General features: G+C 38.0%; 2 protein-coding genes across 2 annotated transcripts; one reads left to right on the forward strand and one right to left on the reverse strand.

Annotated features, from left to right (window-relative positions):
- Positions 1-1,934: 1,934 nt before the first annotated feature.
- LOC116261597 (mannose-P-dolichol utilization defect 1 protein homolog 2) lies at positions 1,935-7,497 on the reverse strand. The gene is made up of 8 exons (XM_031640435.2): positions 7,236-7,497; positions 5,822-5,975; positions 5,620-5,692; positions 5,439-5,505; positions 5,295-5,354; positions 4,488-4,548; positions 4,341-4,382; positions 1,935-2,299 (listed from the first exon to the last, which is right to left on the reverse strand). Exons 1-8 carry the CDS (start codon positions 7,386-7,388, stop codon positions 2,196-2,198), a joined length of 714 nt encoding a protein of 237 aa, XP_031496295.1. The 5' UTR covers positions 7,389-7,497; the 3' UTR covers positions 1,935-2,195.
- A 2,520-nt stretch (positions 7,498-10,017) lies between these two features.
- LOC116259944 (mitogen-activated protein kinase kinase kinase NPK1-like) lies at positions 10,018-17,456 on the forward strand. The gene is made up of 17 exons (XM_050079782.1): positions 10,018-10,617; positions 10,723-10,764; positions 11,184-11,249; positions 11,339-11,449; positions 11,547-11,627; positions 11,736-11,813; positions 11,943-12,025; positions 12,883-12,964; positions 13,074-13,174; positions 13,664-13,703; positions 13,786-13,845; positions 13,924-13,973; positions 14,059-14,269; positions 14,356-14,556; positions 15,679-16,016; positions 16,098-16,159; positions 17,025-17,456. Exons 1-17 carry the CDS (start codon positions 10,330-10,332, stop codon positions 17,126-17,128), a joined length of 1,998 nt encoding a protein of 665 aa, XP_049935739.1. The 5' UTR covers positions 10,018-10,329; the 3' UTR covers positions 17,129-17,456.
- The last annotated feature ends 1,982 nt before the right edge of the window (positions 17,457-19,438 follow it).

The raw sequence follows: 19,438 nt of genomic DNA on the forward strand, positions 1-19,438 counted from the left end.
CTGGGGCCGGGGCCAGAAGCCCTCGCATCCCAGCATTGAATTTGTAGCTTCAAAAGCTTTAAAGTCTCGTTCGCTTATTTGTCTTATCTGTTTTGAGATCAGCAGGGTAGAGTGATGCAAATTCTTGAACTCTTAACCAACCCTCAGGTCAGGTGGAGAGGACTCTTGTTACCCCTGATGCGGATCCTTATTTGAGTGTCTTAATTTCTTAGAAATAGCATTTCCATTGAATTTTGACGTTTTAGCCTGTTTGTGTGGGCAAAAACATTAAATGTTCAGAAAAAAAATCAATATTGGAAGGAAATAACTTGGATTTATATTTTCTGTGTGTTTGGACATAAGGTATATAAAAATCAGTTTTTTGCTTTAATGTTTTGAACAAGGTAAAAAGTCAGAGAAAATCAGAATTGGATGTCACAGAACAACGCGTTTCTTCTCTCTTTCGTATCTCTTCACTCGTTACGTCTCTCTCTCTCTCTTTGTGGCTCTCATGTTGGTCCCTAAATGCCGATCTGATTATGCATCTTCATTTGATATTGTTCATATGCAATTAGATAAGATATTGATTCACAATCTTCATGAATATTGTTCGACGTGTATGCTTATTTCATTTAAATAAGTCAATCTACGGACTGCTACAGTCAATTTGAATTCCGTATACATCTAGTCCATTAAATTTCTATTTGCAGTAGCTTTGAAACCAGATCCACCTTCGAGCTCTGCTGGTATCAGATTGCCTAAGTATAATCAACTGGCCACATAGGGGAAGAAAGAAAATTTGTCACTTTAAATACCGTATTTTTGAAAATTCATTTTATTCATAAATATCATATCCCTCATGCCCATTTGAGTTTAGCTGATGTTTATGTTGGGCACCGCCACTAGCGTTGAGAATAGTAGAATAAGGCATTGAGAATAGTAGAATATAACTAAGGGAAAGGTTGTCCGGTTCATCTCAGACCACAAAATTGCAATATCACCAGATCTGCTTTCACATAAAATTAAGAGTCGCTCTCCTGGAGCCTTTATATGGGCATTACGGAGATGCACGCAAAATTTTGGGCCTCTGGATGCAGCATTATCGCCACTACTAAGCGTAAAGATGTGTTAGTATATTGAAACTTGTGAGCACCTAATTGGATTTTATCTAAGCAAATTATTATTGCGTAAAAAGACCCAAGAGACCATAGTAAAGGGGATATCTGGCCATTAGCCATGGTTTAAGTTTCTGTTGGCAGATAAAGCTGGACCTTATGAGGAAGCAACACGCTATGCGTAATGGCCTCGGATTTGAGATATAAGAATACCACAGATCCACAGGGATCCTAAAACCCCGTACTCTGCAGTCCAAAATTTCACAATGTACTACGGATCAGATCGACAGTTGTGAAATCCACTGCAGTTCACCTAACACAGATTTGATATAATACGAGACTGTCAAATATAGCCATAAGGTTTTACCACTAGTCTAAGGCATTGTTTGCGAATGGAGGTTAGATACCATTCAAATCATTCCATTAACCTGCCGCAAAATTTGGAGTAGATTTAGGGTAGTGTTTCATGAATCTAGCCAATTTTGAGGGCACGTCAATGAAACTGTGGTATATAGATATAACAAATGATTCCTAATGATCCCAGGACTAAAATTTTCCCTTTAATTATCAAAAAGAAAGTATTTGTACTTAAAAATGCTTAAAGCCGAGCCCTATCATATTTCTCACGTACTCTATTGTGCTCTTTATTGAACTGACAATAGAATGAGAAGCACATGCAGATAGGAGAACCTCTAGCGCCTTTCACCGGTGCGCCCACGAGTATAAGACTGGATTTTCGAGTTCGAGTAAAGTATAGGTACATAAAATGCTCAAAACCGAGGTACATTCTTCATGTTCTCGGCTACACTTTGAAGGATATATTGACAATAACAGTGAAAAGAACCATAAGGCTAATTAGCGACATCAGAACTTAGATTCCTAAAAGCTCAAACCAAGCATGGCAGTCACAAGAACATGAAAAATTTGAGGATCTCTAGCAAGCAACACTTTTGAAGATCTAATAAACAATGATACATGGAACCTCACCAACTAGAGTCGCCAATTTTTTGCTTCAAGAGGCAGACAACATTCAGCTTTTGTTAAGATAAAGCCATATTGAAGTGTTGTTGAGTTCCAACATCCTGAAGAAACTTTGCAGCTTCACATTGTCTTCTTCTCCTTCTTAACAGCTGGCTTTCGGTACATCAGTATCTGACTCACTAATGTTCCGTTCAACACGATACCCATCACAGATCCCAATATCACTTGATCAGGTCAAGGGCATAACTGTTGGGTTGTTCAGGCATCGAGAAAACTCTAGATGGATGGTATCATAAGAAATGCAAATATATTCTTGTACAAGTTCAATCAAATAACTACATATTGCAAGCATAACGTGAAATGCTAAAGCATTGGCATATATGGCGGCAAATTCCAGTACTAAGTAGAAGTGTTGTTGGCAGCAAAATCACATGATTAAATGAGAAAGAAGATGGCTCTACATGCTGTGACAATAATGATGTGGAAAGACGTGCAAAAAAACATAAAAGCTCCTCAACCCCATAAACACTCAATTCGCACAAGCATATCTATAACTTTAAAGAGGTTGTTTTTATTTCTTTTAAGAAGGCAAAATAAGCAATGATTTATGCTGATAAGAAAACTACATCTGTCTATGAGAACCATAGATTCTGAGATACAATTCCTTATCTGAAAGGTTATGAAAATGTTGGAACCAATACCAACGAGCGTAGAGAAAACGGTTGACGACGGGCTCAAAAACAGAAGAGGAATTATTGGAGTTCACCGACAGTTCCTGATTGGCAGCACTCACTGAATTGGTTAAAAGGGGGAAATAAGCTTTCCATGGGGTTTTAGGGGAATAAGAAAAGAAAAGACCACAAGATGCACAACTGCAATAAGCTAAAGAGGACACATATTGCAGCAAGCATTAAAATATATGAACCAGCACGAGTGTTCGACCCAAAGCTTTCTTATTATTTTTACCAAAAGCATTTTCAAGTACACACGAATCAATAAATTTATAATTTTATATGTAGTTGGAAGCAGACAATGGACATAAAATGTGCAACAAATGGCTCGTTCCTTCACTGGCACATGAACTTTGTTACCAAGTGCTAAAAGAGTTAAGAACATAACAACACCAGCAGACACAATGTCCAAAGGGGGAAATGTGACACTCTACAAGGAGACGAAATATTAGTATGAAACAACCAGTACAAGTCAGGAAGACCAAAAGCCATTAGTGACATCACGATATTCTCTCCACACAACTGTAGAAAACTTGGTAGAACAAGTAATTGTATGCGTATATAACATATACACATACTAAAATGGGCATACATTATTTTTTGACTTAAAAAAATCAGAATGGAACCTCCAGGCAATTGACATACATGAAATAAAACAACACTAACACGAAGTAAATGGTGTGGAACTGAAAGTAAAGAAAAATAGTAGTTTGCTTTGTGAGACTAACTTATGCATTTATGATCAAAATAGGCGCTCTTGAAACAACAGTCAGATACACAATTGTGTCATCCTTGAAGACCACATGACTCAAAAGGATAAAGAAAACAGAGCACATAAAGAGTCCAAAGACAAAGGTGTGTACATCATGGATGCCTAAATGGTTATTATACTGCATGAATCCTTGGCTTAGCCAGAAAAGCAGTTTTATTTATTTAGTCGGACCATGTTTTCACTCTCAATTCCTGCCTTGGTGAAAATCAGGATTCCGATTCACAAACAATTTTTTAGGAGCATACTTTGTGAAATGCATACCAGGAAGTGACTAACAGGCTATTCATAGGCAAAAACTCTCAACTTAGATAAAGAATTAGACTTGTTTAAAAGAAATCAGTTCCATGTAACAATTTTCATGACCTAATGTTTAATTTTATGCATATGAAAGGTTTCAAAGTCCAAGTCTGACGAGAATATAACCTATTTAAGAACAGGAAGTAATGATAAATGGTTTACAGTTGAACATCTATACAGACTGATTGAAAACTGTAGATTGTAATGATTTCCCATACCATAAAGTGAACAACACCTCAAAGGACTAAAACATGTCAGGATAGCTTAGATGATGGGATAAAACCCCCATCTTTAATGAATTTGATCCATACTGATGCAAGTCACCCATCAACTCAGACATCATAAATTAAATGCAGAAATGTGCGTCCAGAAAATGAAAACAAATATAGCATTAGTCATTGTTTATCTAAGAAGCATCTAGATCACTATGGGCATGTGCTTTCATGTGAAGAGTTCAAAGGATACTGCTTGTTGGAGCATTCTCCTGAAGACTTGTGAAGACCCTTACTGCAACAGGAAAGAAGCGAATTGATGAAATCTGTAAGGACGATTTTCAACCATGCAGCTGCACATGGCCGAAGAAAATGAATATAAAAAGTACCATAGGGATACCTGCAGACCCGCCAAAGTTCATGAAGTTCGTCAGAAAACTAAGCTCTCCAGTACTCTTGTTCTGCTCAGTATGGGTATATCAAAAATTAATGCTTGCATAACCAGTATAACCTATTATCTAAAACTAAAAGAAGCAAGTCTCATTCATTAACATGCAGAAAGTTAACTTCACATTATTCTTGCAAAGGAAACACTAAAACCACACATAACACAGTTGACGCATGACTGGAAGTTTTACTGAAAATACAAACATGATCAGGTATTTTTCAGTTATAGACCGTTATTTTATATGCCAACAGCATATTTCATCTCCCCTTCTCAATATATGTAATGATGTTTCCAAAATATTACCTACTTATCAGGAAAATAATGGAAAAATACCATATGGTGAACAGAAAATATTCTCCTACATTTTTGCCAACAAACTACATATAACGCTGACCACAGGGAGTAGAAAAAGGAAGCGATCTACTGTACACATGTCAAGTTGAAAATATAGGCCATTATAAATTTATAATACAAAAGAAGGCAGGTCTATGCATCATCTTTGTAAGCATGTCTGAACACTTCATCTTGATGCCCTAATTATGTAAAGAGCCAGGATAAAAGTGGATGACGAGATGACCTTTTGACAGATAACAGAAGATAAAAAAATCCCCTGGAGGGATTGCAAACTAGATCGTCAGGTCTCCTAGTCATCACGTCGACCTTTTCTTGGATGACAAAAAATGTACTCACATAAAAGTTCTTTACAGAATAATTAGTTTGCTACTGCCAGCACATTCAACTAGAGGCCCTTCAACTTACCTTGTAGTTTTTCCATATTTGAGGTATACGGGCAAAGAAAAAAATTGCATGCTGAGAGGCCTGTCCAAAAGCCAGAAATACTCATTTAGCAGTAAAGAGCTTAAACTACTAGCTTGCTAGGTACTAGCACAAGATTACACTCACATAAAGAACTTCAAAGAGAACAGGATGAATCTGGCCCGCTAAAACAGTTGGTGCTACAGCACAATATCTGAAGGTAGCTAAGGAAAGTTAATCAAAGAATCGTGGCCAACACATTTGATGGACTTTAATGCTGTGTTGATCAACTCTGAAAAGGAACATCTGCTCCAAGAAAATAGGATACAACGACGCCTTTATCCAAGTTTTAGCCCCCAGTGGTTGTGAATAATAATAAATTATAGCAACCAAAACAATAGCTGTCAAAGACATCAACAAGAATTGGTCATAATTAAACCAGTATATTGTCATCAACACTATGAAGTAAGGTTCCTTTGAAATCTTTCACGAAAATGAACTCGAAACACTTATTTTCATTCCAAACATACCTTGCAGTAAAAGAAAAACCAACTCCCCGTATGCAGAAAACGGGAGTCCTTTATGTAGACAATATGCCAAAGCAACAGTAAATCCGACAACCTCAAGTTCAAATGCTACGACACTGAGGCCTCTAACGCTTCTGTGCTTCAAAATAATATATATCTGCATAAGAAGTTAACCACGTGAACATCAAGCGAAAGGAAAGCACTAAAAAACCACAAAATCACATCCCACAAGTGAATGTAGATATTCACAACAAATCAAGAAAAAATCAACAAATTTTTGCGAGCTTAGGCAAAGGAACAAAGGGGGAAAGAAAAACAAGTAAAAAACCAGCTGATGAACTATCAGGCCACCATTATCGTACAGGCTTATTCATAGAATGAGCGCTCATCTCAGCCCTACAAGCTGAAGAAAATTGGTCTGTGAGCTTTGGTGCAAAAAAAAAAAAAATTACAAGTACGTTCCACATCGTTGGCATATCTATTGCATCCTACGTGACGGGAACACCTAACGGTAATATCCCATGTTTACTTCAGAAGTCTTGGAATGCTTATGACACACATGCTGCGTCTTGTTAATTCACTTGCAACTACAAATTAGGAACTTAATTTTTAATTCCTCATAACTCCATTTCTCAAGTCCAGATAGCACGAACCGTGCCTGTTCAGTTGGGATTTAAATCAGCAATCGACCTTTTTTCCAGCATTGGACACTGAAGAAACAAAAAGTGAGAGCAGTCCGAGTCGCCTAAGAATTCCAAATCCAAAATCAGACTCCCTTGGAATTCCTACCTCTGCGCAAAAGGGATATAATTCAGGATATATGTGTAGTCAAAACACAACTTTTATTTAGTTAGTGGCTGTACGAAGCGAATGGTAGCAGAGATTTCATGCATAAACACATGCTCCAACCAATTCCAGAGCCGGAAACCAGCAGGCGGAGGCTAATTACATCAGAACATTCGATCTGAAGATCATTCTGTTCTATGCAAGAGTGCTTCTTTCACTACACTGCCATCCTAGAAGCATCTATTTAGCTGCCTATATTAAGAAAAATATGCAAGTTTTAAGAATGAAATGACGAAGGAATAAACCAGGCGAACATGAGTTCTAACGAGATTCGTCCTAAAGGGGGGAGGGCTCCAAAATAGAACTAAAAAGAAAATCTCCACTCCCATTCGCCGCTTTCCTCAGGAAAAGATCCAATCAACGCCTCAAACCGACAAAAGAAAAGAAAAAGAAAAAACGAATCCCGCTCCCGATTGACGGAATTCGGCCGCTCCGGAATGCACTCGGCCATCGTTTGCCACTCGCATGCTCAATGGCTCCGGATAAATTGTCCGATCTCACGGTTAAAGAACGATCGGCAGAGACAGAAGAATTCTGGAAGACGGAAGGAGAGGTACCGACGGGTGATTACCTGAGGGAGTTTCACAGTGGTCGAAGCGGCGACGATGCAGTAGCCAAGGATCTTGGCGATGAGGGGCAGTAAGCAGTCATTCTCCGGGAGATGTCGCTCCGCGAGAGAGGCCAGCACGCAGGTGAAATTCATTCCCAGCAATTCCACCTCCATTGTTGGCCAAAATCAATCGCTTGGAAAATCTTTTCCTTCGTGGGAACCCGAACGGTCAAAGACAAGAAGGCGCGCGCGCGCTCCCAATCGCCTTTCCCCCCTTTATACCTTTCTTCCCTTTGACGATCATGGTTGAACTCTACAAACTTTTGAGCTCACACATTTCGGCCAAATTCCAAGTGAGCTCTACAAACTTATCTCACTTTGGACACCTTGTGTGCATCTAGGCGTTGGTTTTGAGACTCATCAAATCATAAAGGGGCGTTTGAATGCCCCTGACCTAAGTGCCTTAATGTTTGAGATATATGGATTTTAAATCAAACTCTCCTCCATTTGATTTTGAATTAGATTTTTCTTTTTTCAATATAAAAAAATGAATCTGAAGATTTCAAGTGCAGATCTTCAGTCTGGCTTTATATTTTTTGTTTGTTGCATCATAGATTTTATCATGAATATTTTACCATGCTAGTAATATATGTCATATTAAATCTACATCAAGCTTATGGATTTTAACTATAAGTAATCAAACACCCCCAAATCTACATCTAAATTTGGCCCTCTGAAAGATGATAGGGGAACTTGTTGTGCAATGGCGGAGCATACTGGTTGCCCACACAAGCTTTACTTATTTTTATGTTAATAATCTCATATATTTTGTTGTTTATATATATAAGTGCCTCTTAAAACATTAAGGTTATTGAACTAAGTCTCTACCAATCAAAATTTTTGGCTCTGCTAGTGTTTGCATGTCGATTTCCTAGTATTTTTTATTTGCCAAAAATTCCTATTTCTGGTTCCCAATCTTTTATATTTGGTAGAGCATATTTTTACTTAATTTACTTTTACTCGTTTAGTTGTTTCCTTGTTACGTTGTTTTTCTATTTGAACGTTAAAAAATAAACCGTTTCAGCATATACAAGAAAAACAAAAACATAAAAAATATAAAACGGAACTAAATTTTGCATATACCATATGAATTGCTTTAATATCAGCAGTATGAAGAGACACAGAGGAGTCCCATTCTCTTGCACTAAAAAATAAAGTCCTTTAAATATCTGACTTTTAAATCGTCCCAAGAAGGAGGAGTTAAGTTAGTATATCGAATTCGGTTCCAATATCCGATCAAACCACTTTAAATTAGTGAGGGAGTGTTTGATAAAAGAAACCTTGTGTTCTTGGAACATATGTCTATTGACTATATGTTTCAAGAAATAAGGTATAATTATATACTATGGCGTTTGAATATCAAATCTAAAAATGATATCTGCTGTCACACCATGTTTTACGAAGCAAGAACAACATGATATTCAAGACCATATACTTGAAGAACAAGTGTACCAGAAACAAAATATTGTTCTTCTTACGATGTGCTCTTTATGATATGAACAAAATTTTGAAATCTAAATAAAAAAACAGATGGGTCATGTTTTCGAAGCAACATTCAATCGCATTTGGATATAGATTTGATTTTACATAAATACGTGACAACATGTTGTGTATCCATGTTCAATTCGTCATTCCAAACTAAAAATTAACTTCATTTTCATATGCAGGAATAAATTCAGATGCATTCGACATATTTTGGATCGGATTCAGTTGAAACTATAAATATCAGTTCATATATAGCCCAATTTAATTAGTAGTTTGACAGCAGAGTCACTTTGTGAGTGTTTTATAAATCTGCCGTAAAGATTATGATAGATTCATGAAACATGAGAATTATTGTTTTATAAACATGTTCGAATATTTGAAGCAGACCCCAAAGAGACAAGGGAGGAAACAAAATCCAGGTATAAGGTGCTCATACCAGTCCCATTCGATAAATACAAACATGCCAATCATGGTACTGTCCGATCATATTTTTTCATACACTATAAAGTTTGTAGTTTGTACCGCTTAAAACTATTTGAACAGGCAATCTAATTGCAAAAATATCGTCCAACACAATATTTAAATATGGGTACCCTTTAGATACGAGTATCCAACTTAAAAAAATGTGGGTACTAGATACAACATGCTATATACTTAAATAAAAACTTCACATGTTAATTAACAACAACTCTAAAAACAAAAATGAAAACTCAGTTAAAAAAAATAAATCAAATAAAATTAAACAGTTTTGATCTAAAAAGTGTTCAAATACCAAATTTAAATGTGGGTTCAGCGGCCTGGTACGTGAATTTTATTGAAGCATCCATGTGACTTAAATTGACAGATAAGAACCCTTGAAGCATCTTGGTACATAAAATATCAACCACTCAAAAGGCATAAAATGGACATGATTTTTTCAAAAACAAAGTCTTTGGTATATAGGAAAAATAGAACATGAATTCAATGGTATGAGCTTGATATTTATCGAAAGAAAAAAAAAATTCATAAAATTAAAAGTTAAAACTCGATGGTACTTCAATCCGACCAGCATCGATGTGGCACTATTTTCTAATGGTTTTTGAAAGAAGAACAAATAAGACGCCATTTTGACTATTAGTTTAGTTTATTTCCGAAAGGACCGCACCGATCCGTCCGGACCCCACTCTCCCTCTCTCTTCCCTCTCTTTGAAATTCAAAACGCTCCTTTAAAAATAGTGGGTACAGATCGGCCCTTGGATCCTTCGATCCAACGGTCCGTACTCCCCCAACTTCGTGACCGTTACGCGCAGAACAGCCCCACCCAATAATCCCATTTTCCTTACACAGAGGAACCGCCACATCGCTTCCCTCTTCTTCCCCCCTTCACTCCCCACTCCCACACCACCACCCATTCCGTAAGCAAACCCTAACACTGAGAGCGTTGCTGTTAGGCCGATCGATCGATCGATTGCCTTCTCTTTAGTCTTTTTTTTCTCCGATTTCTTTGCGATTTTCTCTTCGAATTTCTTGGGTTCCTTCCATGATACCGCTGCCGTTTTTCTTCATTTCGAGAGACTAGGGAGCAACGCAGATGCAGGAGATTTTCGGTTCGATTCGAAGGTCTCTCGTCTTCCCGACCGCGTCGACTGCAGCCGACGACGACGGAGGACTCATGAGAGGAATCAGAAACTGCGTGAGGCGGTCGCGGATCGGATTGCTCCAGAGATCCCCACCACAGCTGCCACCGCCGCGGCCTCTTACTGAGGATGCCGCTCCTCCAATCCGGTGGCGCAAGGGAGAGACTATTGGGTGTGGAGCGTATGGGCGTGTCTACATGGGGATGAACCTTGATTCCGGGGAGCTTCTGGCCGTCAAGCAGGTTTGTCAGTTGTTTTTTTCTTTTCTTGAAATTGGGTTATTCGTGGCCTAGGATATTGTTTGTGTTTGTCTCTTGATTATGTGGTTTTTAATTCGTGTTTCGTAGGTCCTGATCGCGGCCAATAATGTTTCCAAAGAGAAAGCGCAGGTAAGAAAAATTATCCATCTTAATTCTCCTTTTTCCTACTATTTCCTGCTGTCGACTTTTTATTGATTGTTGCTTCCGTTTTTTTTCCAATTTAGTTGGTGATCATAACCTTCGGATGCCTGGTTTTTCTTTGTGGAAAAATAGTTTCCCTATTGATCTTAAAAAGAATTTACACACTATACTTCTTGTGCAATGTCTTCATTGTCCTTCTTATCGCCTCATGCTAAGTAAATGACGGTGATTTCATTTTACTTATTATAGGAATTTCTGTAATTGAGCTCATTTCTCGTTATTTTTCTACTACTAGCACACTGAAGGTCGCGGACTTTTTCCTCGAATCTTGCAATTCTATAAGATCGAGTTCTAGGATATGGTATTTTTCAGGTCCACGGTTTTTTTATTTCTCTTTTGAATTTTAGGCTCATATTCGGGAACTGGAGGAAGAAGTTAAGCTTCTGAAGAATCTTTCCCATAAGAACATAGTGGTGAGTGATGCAGTACACGTTGCTATTTTTTTAAAATTCTTATTATGTAATCTGATGTTCTTAACCTGTCATTTGCATTGGTGTATCAGCGCTACCTAGGTACTGCTAGGGAGGACGAAGCTTTAAATATTCTTATGGAATTTGTTCCGGGTGGATCCATCTCATCACTGCTCGGAAAATTTGGCTCCTTTCCAGAACCTGTAAGCAGTTCCCCTTCCCCTGGAACCTGGACATTGAAACCAAAACCGCATTAATATTGGTCTCTCTCATTTGTTCCTTTCTTTTTGCACATAACAGGTTATAAGAATGTACACGAAGCAACTCCTTCAGGGGCTGGAGTATCTCCACAGAAAAGGAGTCATCCATAGGGACATCAAGGTTTTCTAGCTGTTTCAAAATGTTCTTTTGGAGGAACTAGATGTTTTTCCTATATCTTCAAATTTCTAATTCTTGCGTTGGTTCATTGGTCACCGAATTGAATTTCAGGGGGCCAATATTCTAGTTGATAACAAAGGTTGCATCAAGCTTGCCGATTTTGGTGCTTCCAAGCAAGTAGTCGAGCTGGTACTTTTATATGTTGTGTTTCATTTTTTCGTTGATGCAAGTGTGCACGCCTGTCTTTTCCACCTTTCTATCATAACTTTGCATTGTGATTGGAGCACTAGCTGATTGTCACTTTTTGGAACATGACAGGCAACCATATCAGGTGCCAAGTCAATGAAAGGTACTCCATACTGGATGGCTCCGGAAGTTATTCTTCAGACTGGGCATGGCTTGTAAGATCATCACTGCGCCTTTATAATGCTCTATAATGTGTTATTTTGTGCTTTTCTGAAAACTGTCTGTTGCATGATTTGGGTTCAGATTCACTATTACAGTTATTCCTACATACATAAAGAATGTCACGTGTTGGATATTAAATTGTCTGGGAGCAGCACAATCTTCTGGATGTTGTGCTGTTTAAGTCACTTTAAAGCTTCAGATATGTTCATGTTCAATCCATTCAAATCTAGTACAATATTTTTCTTCAGTGGAACTTGGAGGTCTCCTTTCTGTTGGCCTGTCTCTGAGTCTGAGTATATGTGCTTACATTTGTTTATGTATGTTTGAGTTATTGTGTTGATTGCCCCGGTCCTTGCATTTGTGATAATGTAATTCATCTTCTTATCCATGCGCAGATGACTTTAATTCTGAGTGTGGTTCCTACTTGTACTCTTCACTGATCTCTCCCATCTCCTAAGGAACTTTGTTGCCAAGGGAAAAACTGTTACCTATCTACTTGTTGAACTAGTTGATTGTTGCAATAAAATGGACAAGTTTATGTTTTGTTTATGAATGGGAAGTATGAAAATTGAATTCAGGATCCTTTTGCAAAATCCTGTGAAGCAGTACATTAATTTGCTAATGCCAAGTGCAAAAAGAATATGGCCGGGAGTTTATTATGTACTCAAGTTATAAGTGAAATGTGTCAAATATTTATCACATAATAGAATATTTTTAATGAAACTTTATGAGCTTAGAAAAGGTTGTTCCTTCCTTCCACTAGCTTGAACTTTTACATTGCTCAATGCTGATGCTTGAATGGGTGGAATCATACTTCCAGTTTATATATTAATAGAAACTAATTTTGTAGCTCTGCTGATATATGGAGTGTTGGATGTACTGTCATTGAGATGGCAACAGGGAAGCCTCCATGGAGTGAAAAGTATCAAGAGGCATGTGTTTGAATATTGTTAAGTCGTATGTTTGTTCTTATAATACGGAAAACAACAGTATGGACTTGTCATTGCATATTGCTAATTTGTCTTTACTATCTTCTTTCAGGTGGCTGCATTGTTTCACATTGGGACAACTAAGTCGCATCCACCCATCCCTGAGCACCTTTCTCTAGAGGCACAGGATTTTCTGCTTAAATGTTTGCAAAAGTATGCAGATCCTTTGCCTCATACCTCAGACATAATTATATTTTGCTTTTACTATCTAATTTGGGCTACGCTTCTCCATAGTATTCCTCTTAATTCAATACTTTGAAATTTTCTCAACATGGACACACTTTTTCCACCTCTTTTGATATTAGAATTTCTCAATCATGTATAATGACTGTCTTTTCTTTTATAAGACCAATTTGACAATTGTTTTCTTGCCACAATTTTGTTTCTGGTATGACTCTTTTGGTGCTATTAGTCTGGTTTCATGTTTTCTTGCATACCTAAGCAGCAGCCAGTGACAAGAAATTTTTGGACTATGTTACACGAAATCACTTTACATAGAGAGTATGGTTAAGCATATAAGCGAAAAAAGTCCCTGAGAACTGTAGCAAATTGATGTAGTGTTTTGCCATAGCTGTTCAGAGATATGGCTTTACCAGGTTCAAGACTAATTCATTACTCTGTGACTAAATGACATAATGGCAGGGAACCAAACTTGAGGCCTTCTGCTTCTGATTTATTACAGGTGAACTCTTTGATCCATTAACACATTTCATCATATTAGTTTGCTGTTTGAGTTTGGGCTTATTGTTCTCTTGCCCTTGCAGCACCCATTTGTTGTAGGTGAATGTCAAGATGTTCATCCTTTTGCTCGTTCATCTGTTATGGTAAGTGAACCTCTTATTCGTGGAACAGAAAATTATCATGAATTGGCTTTTGACACGATGGAATGTTATTTTTTTTAGGAACAATCCATGAACTTCTTGCGGCAGTCAAGTTCATTTTTGAAAAACTCGTAAGTTATTTGTATGAAATATCTTCTATGTTCTGAGTAGTTGTGTGCTCTTCAAGATCAATTAATAAAAATTTGCCTATGGTAGATTCAACCTGATGAACAGGTCGAGCATTAGTAGCATCCAAGATGTCCCAAATCTCGGCAGTGTTAGGTGCTCCACTGTATATCCGGAGAGAAAATCTCGAACAAGTTCCATTTGGCAGACAAGAACAAGTGATGATTTGTGCCGATTAGGTGATGAAGACGAAGATGTGTCAGTAAGGCTTGATCCTGTTCCAGCAGATCATCTTACAAGGGTAACATGCACTCAAATTTTTGGGAAGCAACTATTCATTATCATTATGTGCCTGGGAAGTTTACTTTTTTCTGGTTTTGAATCCAGAGCTTCAATCCCATGTCAGAGCCATTGGATGATTGGCGGGATGATGTCAGCAAGTCTACGAAAGGAACTTCTAGTAGACCTGGAGTGGCTGCTGATGTTGAGAATGAAGTAGATAATTTCAGCTTTCCTTGTGGTCAGCTAGCATATGAGGATGACGAAGAAGTCACAGAATCTAAAATAAGAGCTTTCCTAGATGAGAAGGTGCATACATCTCATTTTCCATAAGGCCTCTGAATTCCAGGAGGCTATTCTGCATCTAGTACTAACTAAACTAGCTGCAGTAAGAATCCTTACATGGCAATATCTGCTATGTGGTGGTCAGCATATTCAAACTTAGCTTTTTGGCAGCTCTTTAATAAATTGATAGATTTGAGAAATCACAAGTTCTCTCTACCAGTGTCTCATATTATGTCATATGAGCATATATGAGTTATTTCTTAAAAAATTGGGTATATATATGCAAAAGAAGTTTTATGCACGTATACAAGACTATATATGTGATTGACTATAGTGTAAAGTATGGGTGGCATCAAATGTTCATGGCCATACCTGAGGTGCACCTGCACACAAGTCAACTCAGGTAGGGTGGCCTATATGCTGGCATAGCCCTCATTTAGGTTGAACTTTTTATGCAAAGAATTCATTCAAGAAGTCTTAAAAATATTGAAATGGGAAAAGTTAGATTGGATAGCATATTATCTGCTTAAGTAGTAAAACAGTAAATCATATTTGCGGAAAAGGAACTTTTGATTGCATGACTTGCTAACAATGTTTACTCATCAATATTCTATGGTTGGCCTTTTTCTTATATATTATTGAGAGGCTTCTTACATTAAAAACAACAAAATTAGTGTACTCTTAATTGGGAGATAAAAAAGTCTAATTAAAAAGTAGTATTTGGTATGAATCTCAAAGAGTGAACTAAATGTTTGAAATTAACATGAGAGTCAAGGATGAAAAAAAAAATCCAACGTCTGAAAACTTAACTTTGTCATCTTTCTGATTTTCCTTCCTGTCCTTCTTGTTGTTTTACGCTCTTCCTATTGTGAACTTTTATCCTAAGAAGCAGACCTTGTGAAGAAACTGGCAATTAAAAGAATGACAAGCCGGTTTACTTTCTCTTCCAATCAAATATACTGGTCTATATCAAGTAAAGTCACGTTTGGTTCAATATCTTATTATCTAATGAAATGTCATGGCTATAATATTTTTAAATAACCAAGAGTTAGAGAGCCTACTCCTGACAAACTTCATAAATACAAGTTTTCCTCATCATTGCAAACTCATTTTTTGTTTGATTATGTGATGGCATATGTTATGCAGGCCTTGGAACTGAAGAAATTGCAGACACCTTTGTATGAACAATTCTATAATACCATGAATACTGTTTCTCCAGCAACTGATGGAGCTGGAAATGAAATAAGTGCAAGCACTTGGAGTTTGCCTCCCAAGAGCAGATCGCCCAGCAAGGTGATGAGAAGGGAATCGGTGGTAAGAGGAGACAGTCCAAGGGGTGCTACAAGCCCTGCAAGCTGCAGTCGTCGCATTTCAACCAGTGGAAACTGTCATAGCAGCACTCCTTTATGGGAGGTTCCTCCCTCAAGGCTGAACGAGGGAATATCTATAACTCAAGCTGGGCAGCAGGGACCAGCCATTCCTAGGTTGGTAGATAATTATAAGTTACTTGAATGTTACTTCTTATGGTGCCTGCCCACCTAAATTTGGATTGTTGTTGGTATTAGCTGTTCCGAGCAGCAGAGGTTGTGGAAGGAGGAGTTGGACAGGGAGCTAGAGAGAGAACGAGGTATTGGCATTGAAATTTTATCAGTTTATGTTTCAGTTTCTATTTTCGACAAAGGTATGGATAATAGTATTATTTTCTATGTTGGTGCATAATATTGTAATTAACTACTCTTATTATCTCACCTTTTTCTATAACTTTCTATCCATTTGGAGCCCCCAAGATGCATCCCACCAAGAATTTCCAAGTACCCAAAGCTCCTTCAGAAAAATACTGATGGGATTAATATGTAAGCTGAGGCTGATATGATATCACAAACTTTTGAAACATCAGTAGCATGCTTAACTGTTGAATTCTGATGATGAACTGAGCTTCTTACTTTAAAATTTATGGGAAACAAAGGTGCATACCTAAAGCTGCCATTAGTTACAAATTATGGCTTTCCTAATGGCGTTAGAGAAAAATACTGATGGGATTAATATGTAAGCTGAGGCTGATATGATATCACAAACTTCTAAAACATCAGTAACATACTTAACTGTTGAATTCTGATGATGAACTGAGCTTCTTATTTTGAAATGTGAACAAAGGTGCATGCCTAAAGCTGCCATTAGTTAATTACAAAGTATGGCTTTCCTAATGGCATTAGAGAAAACTCTCAGAAATATAAACATGCTCATCTGCCTACTTAGCAACTGCAAATATATAAATGTACATGAGTCTGCCTGAAGGATAATCCCTTTTTAAGTTTTTATGTCAAACACTGTGGACCACAAACGCGGTGTGTCCAATCAAGCAAACCTCCTGGTACGTGCTTGACATTGAGGACACATACACTGGTTGACCTGATCTGCTTTCTGTGTATTATACTATGTGGAGTATCCAAGTAGTTTAATAATATGTTTCATTCTTTTCTGGATGTGCACAGAAAGGAAGAAGCGTTTGGCAGCTAATGGCAGGAAAACATCTTCTCCAAGGGAGATTATTCTGAACCGTCAAAGAGATCACTCAGGGGCACTTACATCTCCATGAAAAATAACGAGGGGGCTTGACCTCTTCTTCCTACTTCCTATAACAACAGGCTCAGACATTATTGTGGAGTGATGAACGTGGGAGCTGTTCTCACCGGTAGTTTTGGCAAACGGTGGCACAGCATCTTATGCCTTGTGTTTGCTTCTTCATCCGCCAAATAGCAAAAGTTATGTGCATCAATCTCCTGAAATTTTAAAATCTATTGTGTGGGCAGAGCCCTTAATGTCAGATAGCAAGCACTGCAGTGCTCAAAGGTTTTCTGCACAATTATCTCTTGTAATATCTTCAAACATCTTATATGTCTAAAAGGTTTGAGAGTTTTTCTTTATTTTGAGAAAGTTTCCATAGTTCTTGAGGAAGAAGGAACCGGTTCCATGACTAAGACCGCCTGGTTGAAAGCTGTGTGTTCTGTCTTCTGCTGCCTTTATAGCTAATGTTTTTTCCAAGAGCTACTCAGATTTCTTGTAGAACGTGGATCGGCTGCTGTGCTGAAAATGAAAAAAAAAAAAACATACTGAAATCTCCAACTTCCATTTGCCATTGGGGGTCATGAAGGTGGCACCGCTCACAAGAGATGGTGGTCATCACTAGCAATGGATGATGGTGATTCTAACCAATTACAAGCTGCTAGTTGCCCCAACGCCACCAAGTCCCACGCATAATGCACAAAGGGACAGGGGCGAGACAAATACTTCGCTTGTGGTTTTTGCTGAGTGAAGTAATTCACGGCCACGTGTTCCCCTCCAGTAGTGGATATCTTCTCGTGATATTTTGAGACAAGTACTTCAATTTGTCTTTTTTTGGTTTATCAACAGCGGGATAAACACCTTGTTGCCTTTTTGCTGCAAAACCCCTTGGTGTTATACTAATGAACGTTCAATTACTGCATTTTTGGTCGCTTGTTTTAGACCTCTATAAATCCCGAGTGCTTCTAAAGCATGATTTTCATGGATAATTCTAGTGGGACGTGAGCTATCAAGGACTTTACTCCGGAGGAACCATTTCCTCTCAAGGCCAGACAGGTAAAGCATCAGTAAATAGGTAAAGTTATGCACATGGCAGGCGATCCTTCCCCATCACACCAACTCCTTTGTGGAAAAAGAGAGAGAGAGAGTCATTGTTCTTCCCCCCTTAGCTGATACCATCTTCATCTTCTTTCACTTTTAGGATATCATCTTCATCTTCTTTCACTTTGAGGAGGAAATTCAGCGGGTGGCCCCTGGTTGGTTTGGAATCTGCAACTATGGTGACAACCCACGGAAAAAATCCAGTGATGACGTTTATATGATACTTGTATACCAAACCGGCCATATTCTGAAAACTTTTGTCTACTTCTATGCTGTTATGAATCTCTTGGGTATCTAATCAGGTTGCTTATCAAAACTCCTTCTTGACCAACATGTGAACCATTTCTTTTGCTTGCAATACTCTATTTAAACATCACCATGTACACGCTACCTGCTACAAGAATCCAGGGTATGGATGCCAACCATGGCATACCAATCAGCTTAATCCATACAAGAATATCTAATATGTCTAAGCGGATACATTTTTTTCTTTGCAAACGAAGTCAAGAACTAAATCATATTATGAGGACCAAGATTGTAGGCGTGACAAGGTAAGCAACGTCGCTGAGTCATTCACTCATTCAAAGATTTCTCTATCTCATATATAAAAAAAAAAAGTTAATGTCGACAAAACATCAAAAGTATCGTTTTAGTGATCCACATTCACATTGAAACAAGACAAAATGTTAAGGCCTGCCCAAATGACACGGAATTTTTTTCCAATTTTTAAAGCTTCGTTAAAGACGTAAATACTAAATAAAAATAATTACTTTTAAAAATTTGAAGTAATTTATGACGTCAGCTCGGAAGAAAGGTGGTGGAGGATCCCGAGCAGCACCCAAGGAAATAGGGCATTCAAGCCCAAAGATTCCAACCGTTTGCCCCTCTTGGAAGGTAGCCGAACGGCTGGGCCCACCTTGGGTATCGATTCACGTAACCGCTAGCGGTGCCACAAAACAGATGGTATCTGTTGAATCTTATCGCCTTCTGCGGTTTCGGTGACCCCAGAATCCTCCACCGGTTTCGTCGCCTTGGGCTGTGGAACCTGACGTGGGCCGACTGCGACCACCGCCAATCCCATTATCTCTTCGCCCTCTCCAAGCCGTTCCTTTTCCCCACTTTAACTATTATATATTATATATATATATATAATCAGGTATATATACATATATGAAGCAAATATAATTTATGCATTATATATATAATAAATATCCTAAAAGGGTAGAATTAACCATACCTTTAT

Source organism: Nymphaea colorata, chromosome 9 (assembly GCF_008831285.2).
Source record: "Nymphaea colorata isolate Beijing-Zhang1983 chromosome 9, ASM883128v2, whole genome shotgun sequence".
Lineage (NCBI taxonomy): Eukaryota > Viridiplantae > Streptophyta > Magnoliopsida > Nymphaeales > Nymphaeaceae > Nymphaea > Nymphaea colorata.

Excerpts from the sequence above, each read along its gene's own strand:
- LOC116259944 (XM_050079782.1), top strand. The coding sequence starts at position 10,330 with ATGCAGGAGATTTTCGGTTCGATTCGAAGGTCTCTCGTCTTCCCGACC. Across the intron at positions 11,628-11,735 it reads TCATCCATAGGGACATCAAG|GGGGCCAATATTCTAGTTGA; the intron begins GTTTTCTAGCTG and ends ATTGAATTTCAG. Across the intron at positions 13,846-13,923 it reads TTGCTCGTTCATCTGTTATG|GAACAATCCATGAACTTCTT; the intron begins GTAAGTGAACCT and ends TATTTTTTTTAG.
- LOC116261597 (XM_031640435.2), bottom strand. The coding sequence starts at position 7,388 with ATGGAGGTGGAATTGCTGGGAATGAATTTCACCTGCGTGCTGGCCTCT. Across the intron at positions 5,976-7,235 it reads CCACTGTGAAACTCCCTCAG|ATATATATTATTTTGAAGCA; the intron begins GTAATCACCCGT and ends CTTCTTATGCAG. Across the intron at positions 5,355-5,438 it reads TTCTCTTTGAAGTTCTTTAT|GCCTCTCAGCATGCAATTTT; the intron begins GTGAGTGTAATC and ends GCTTTTGGACAG.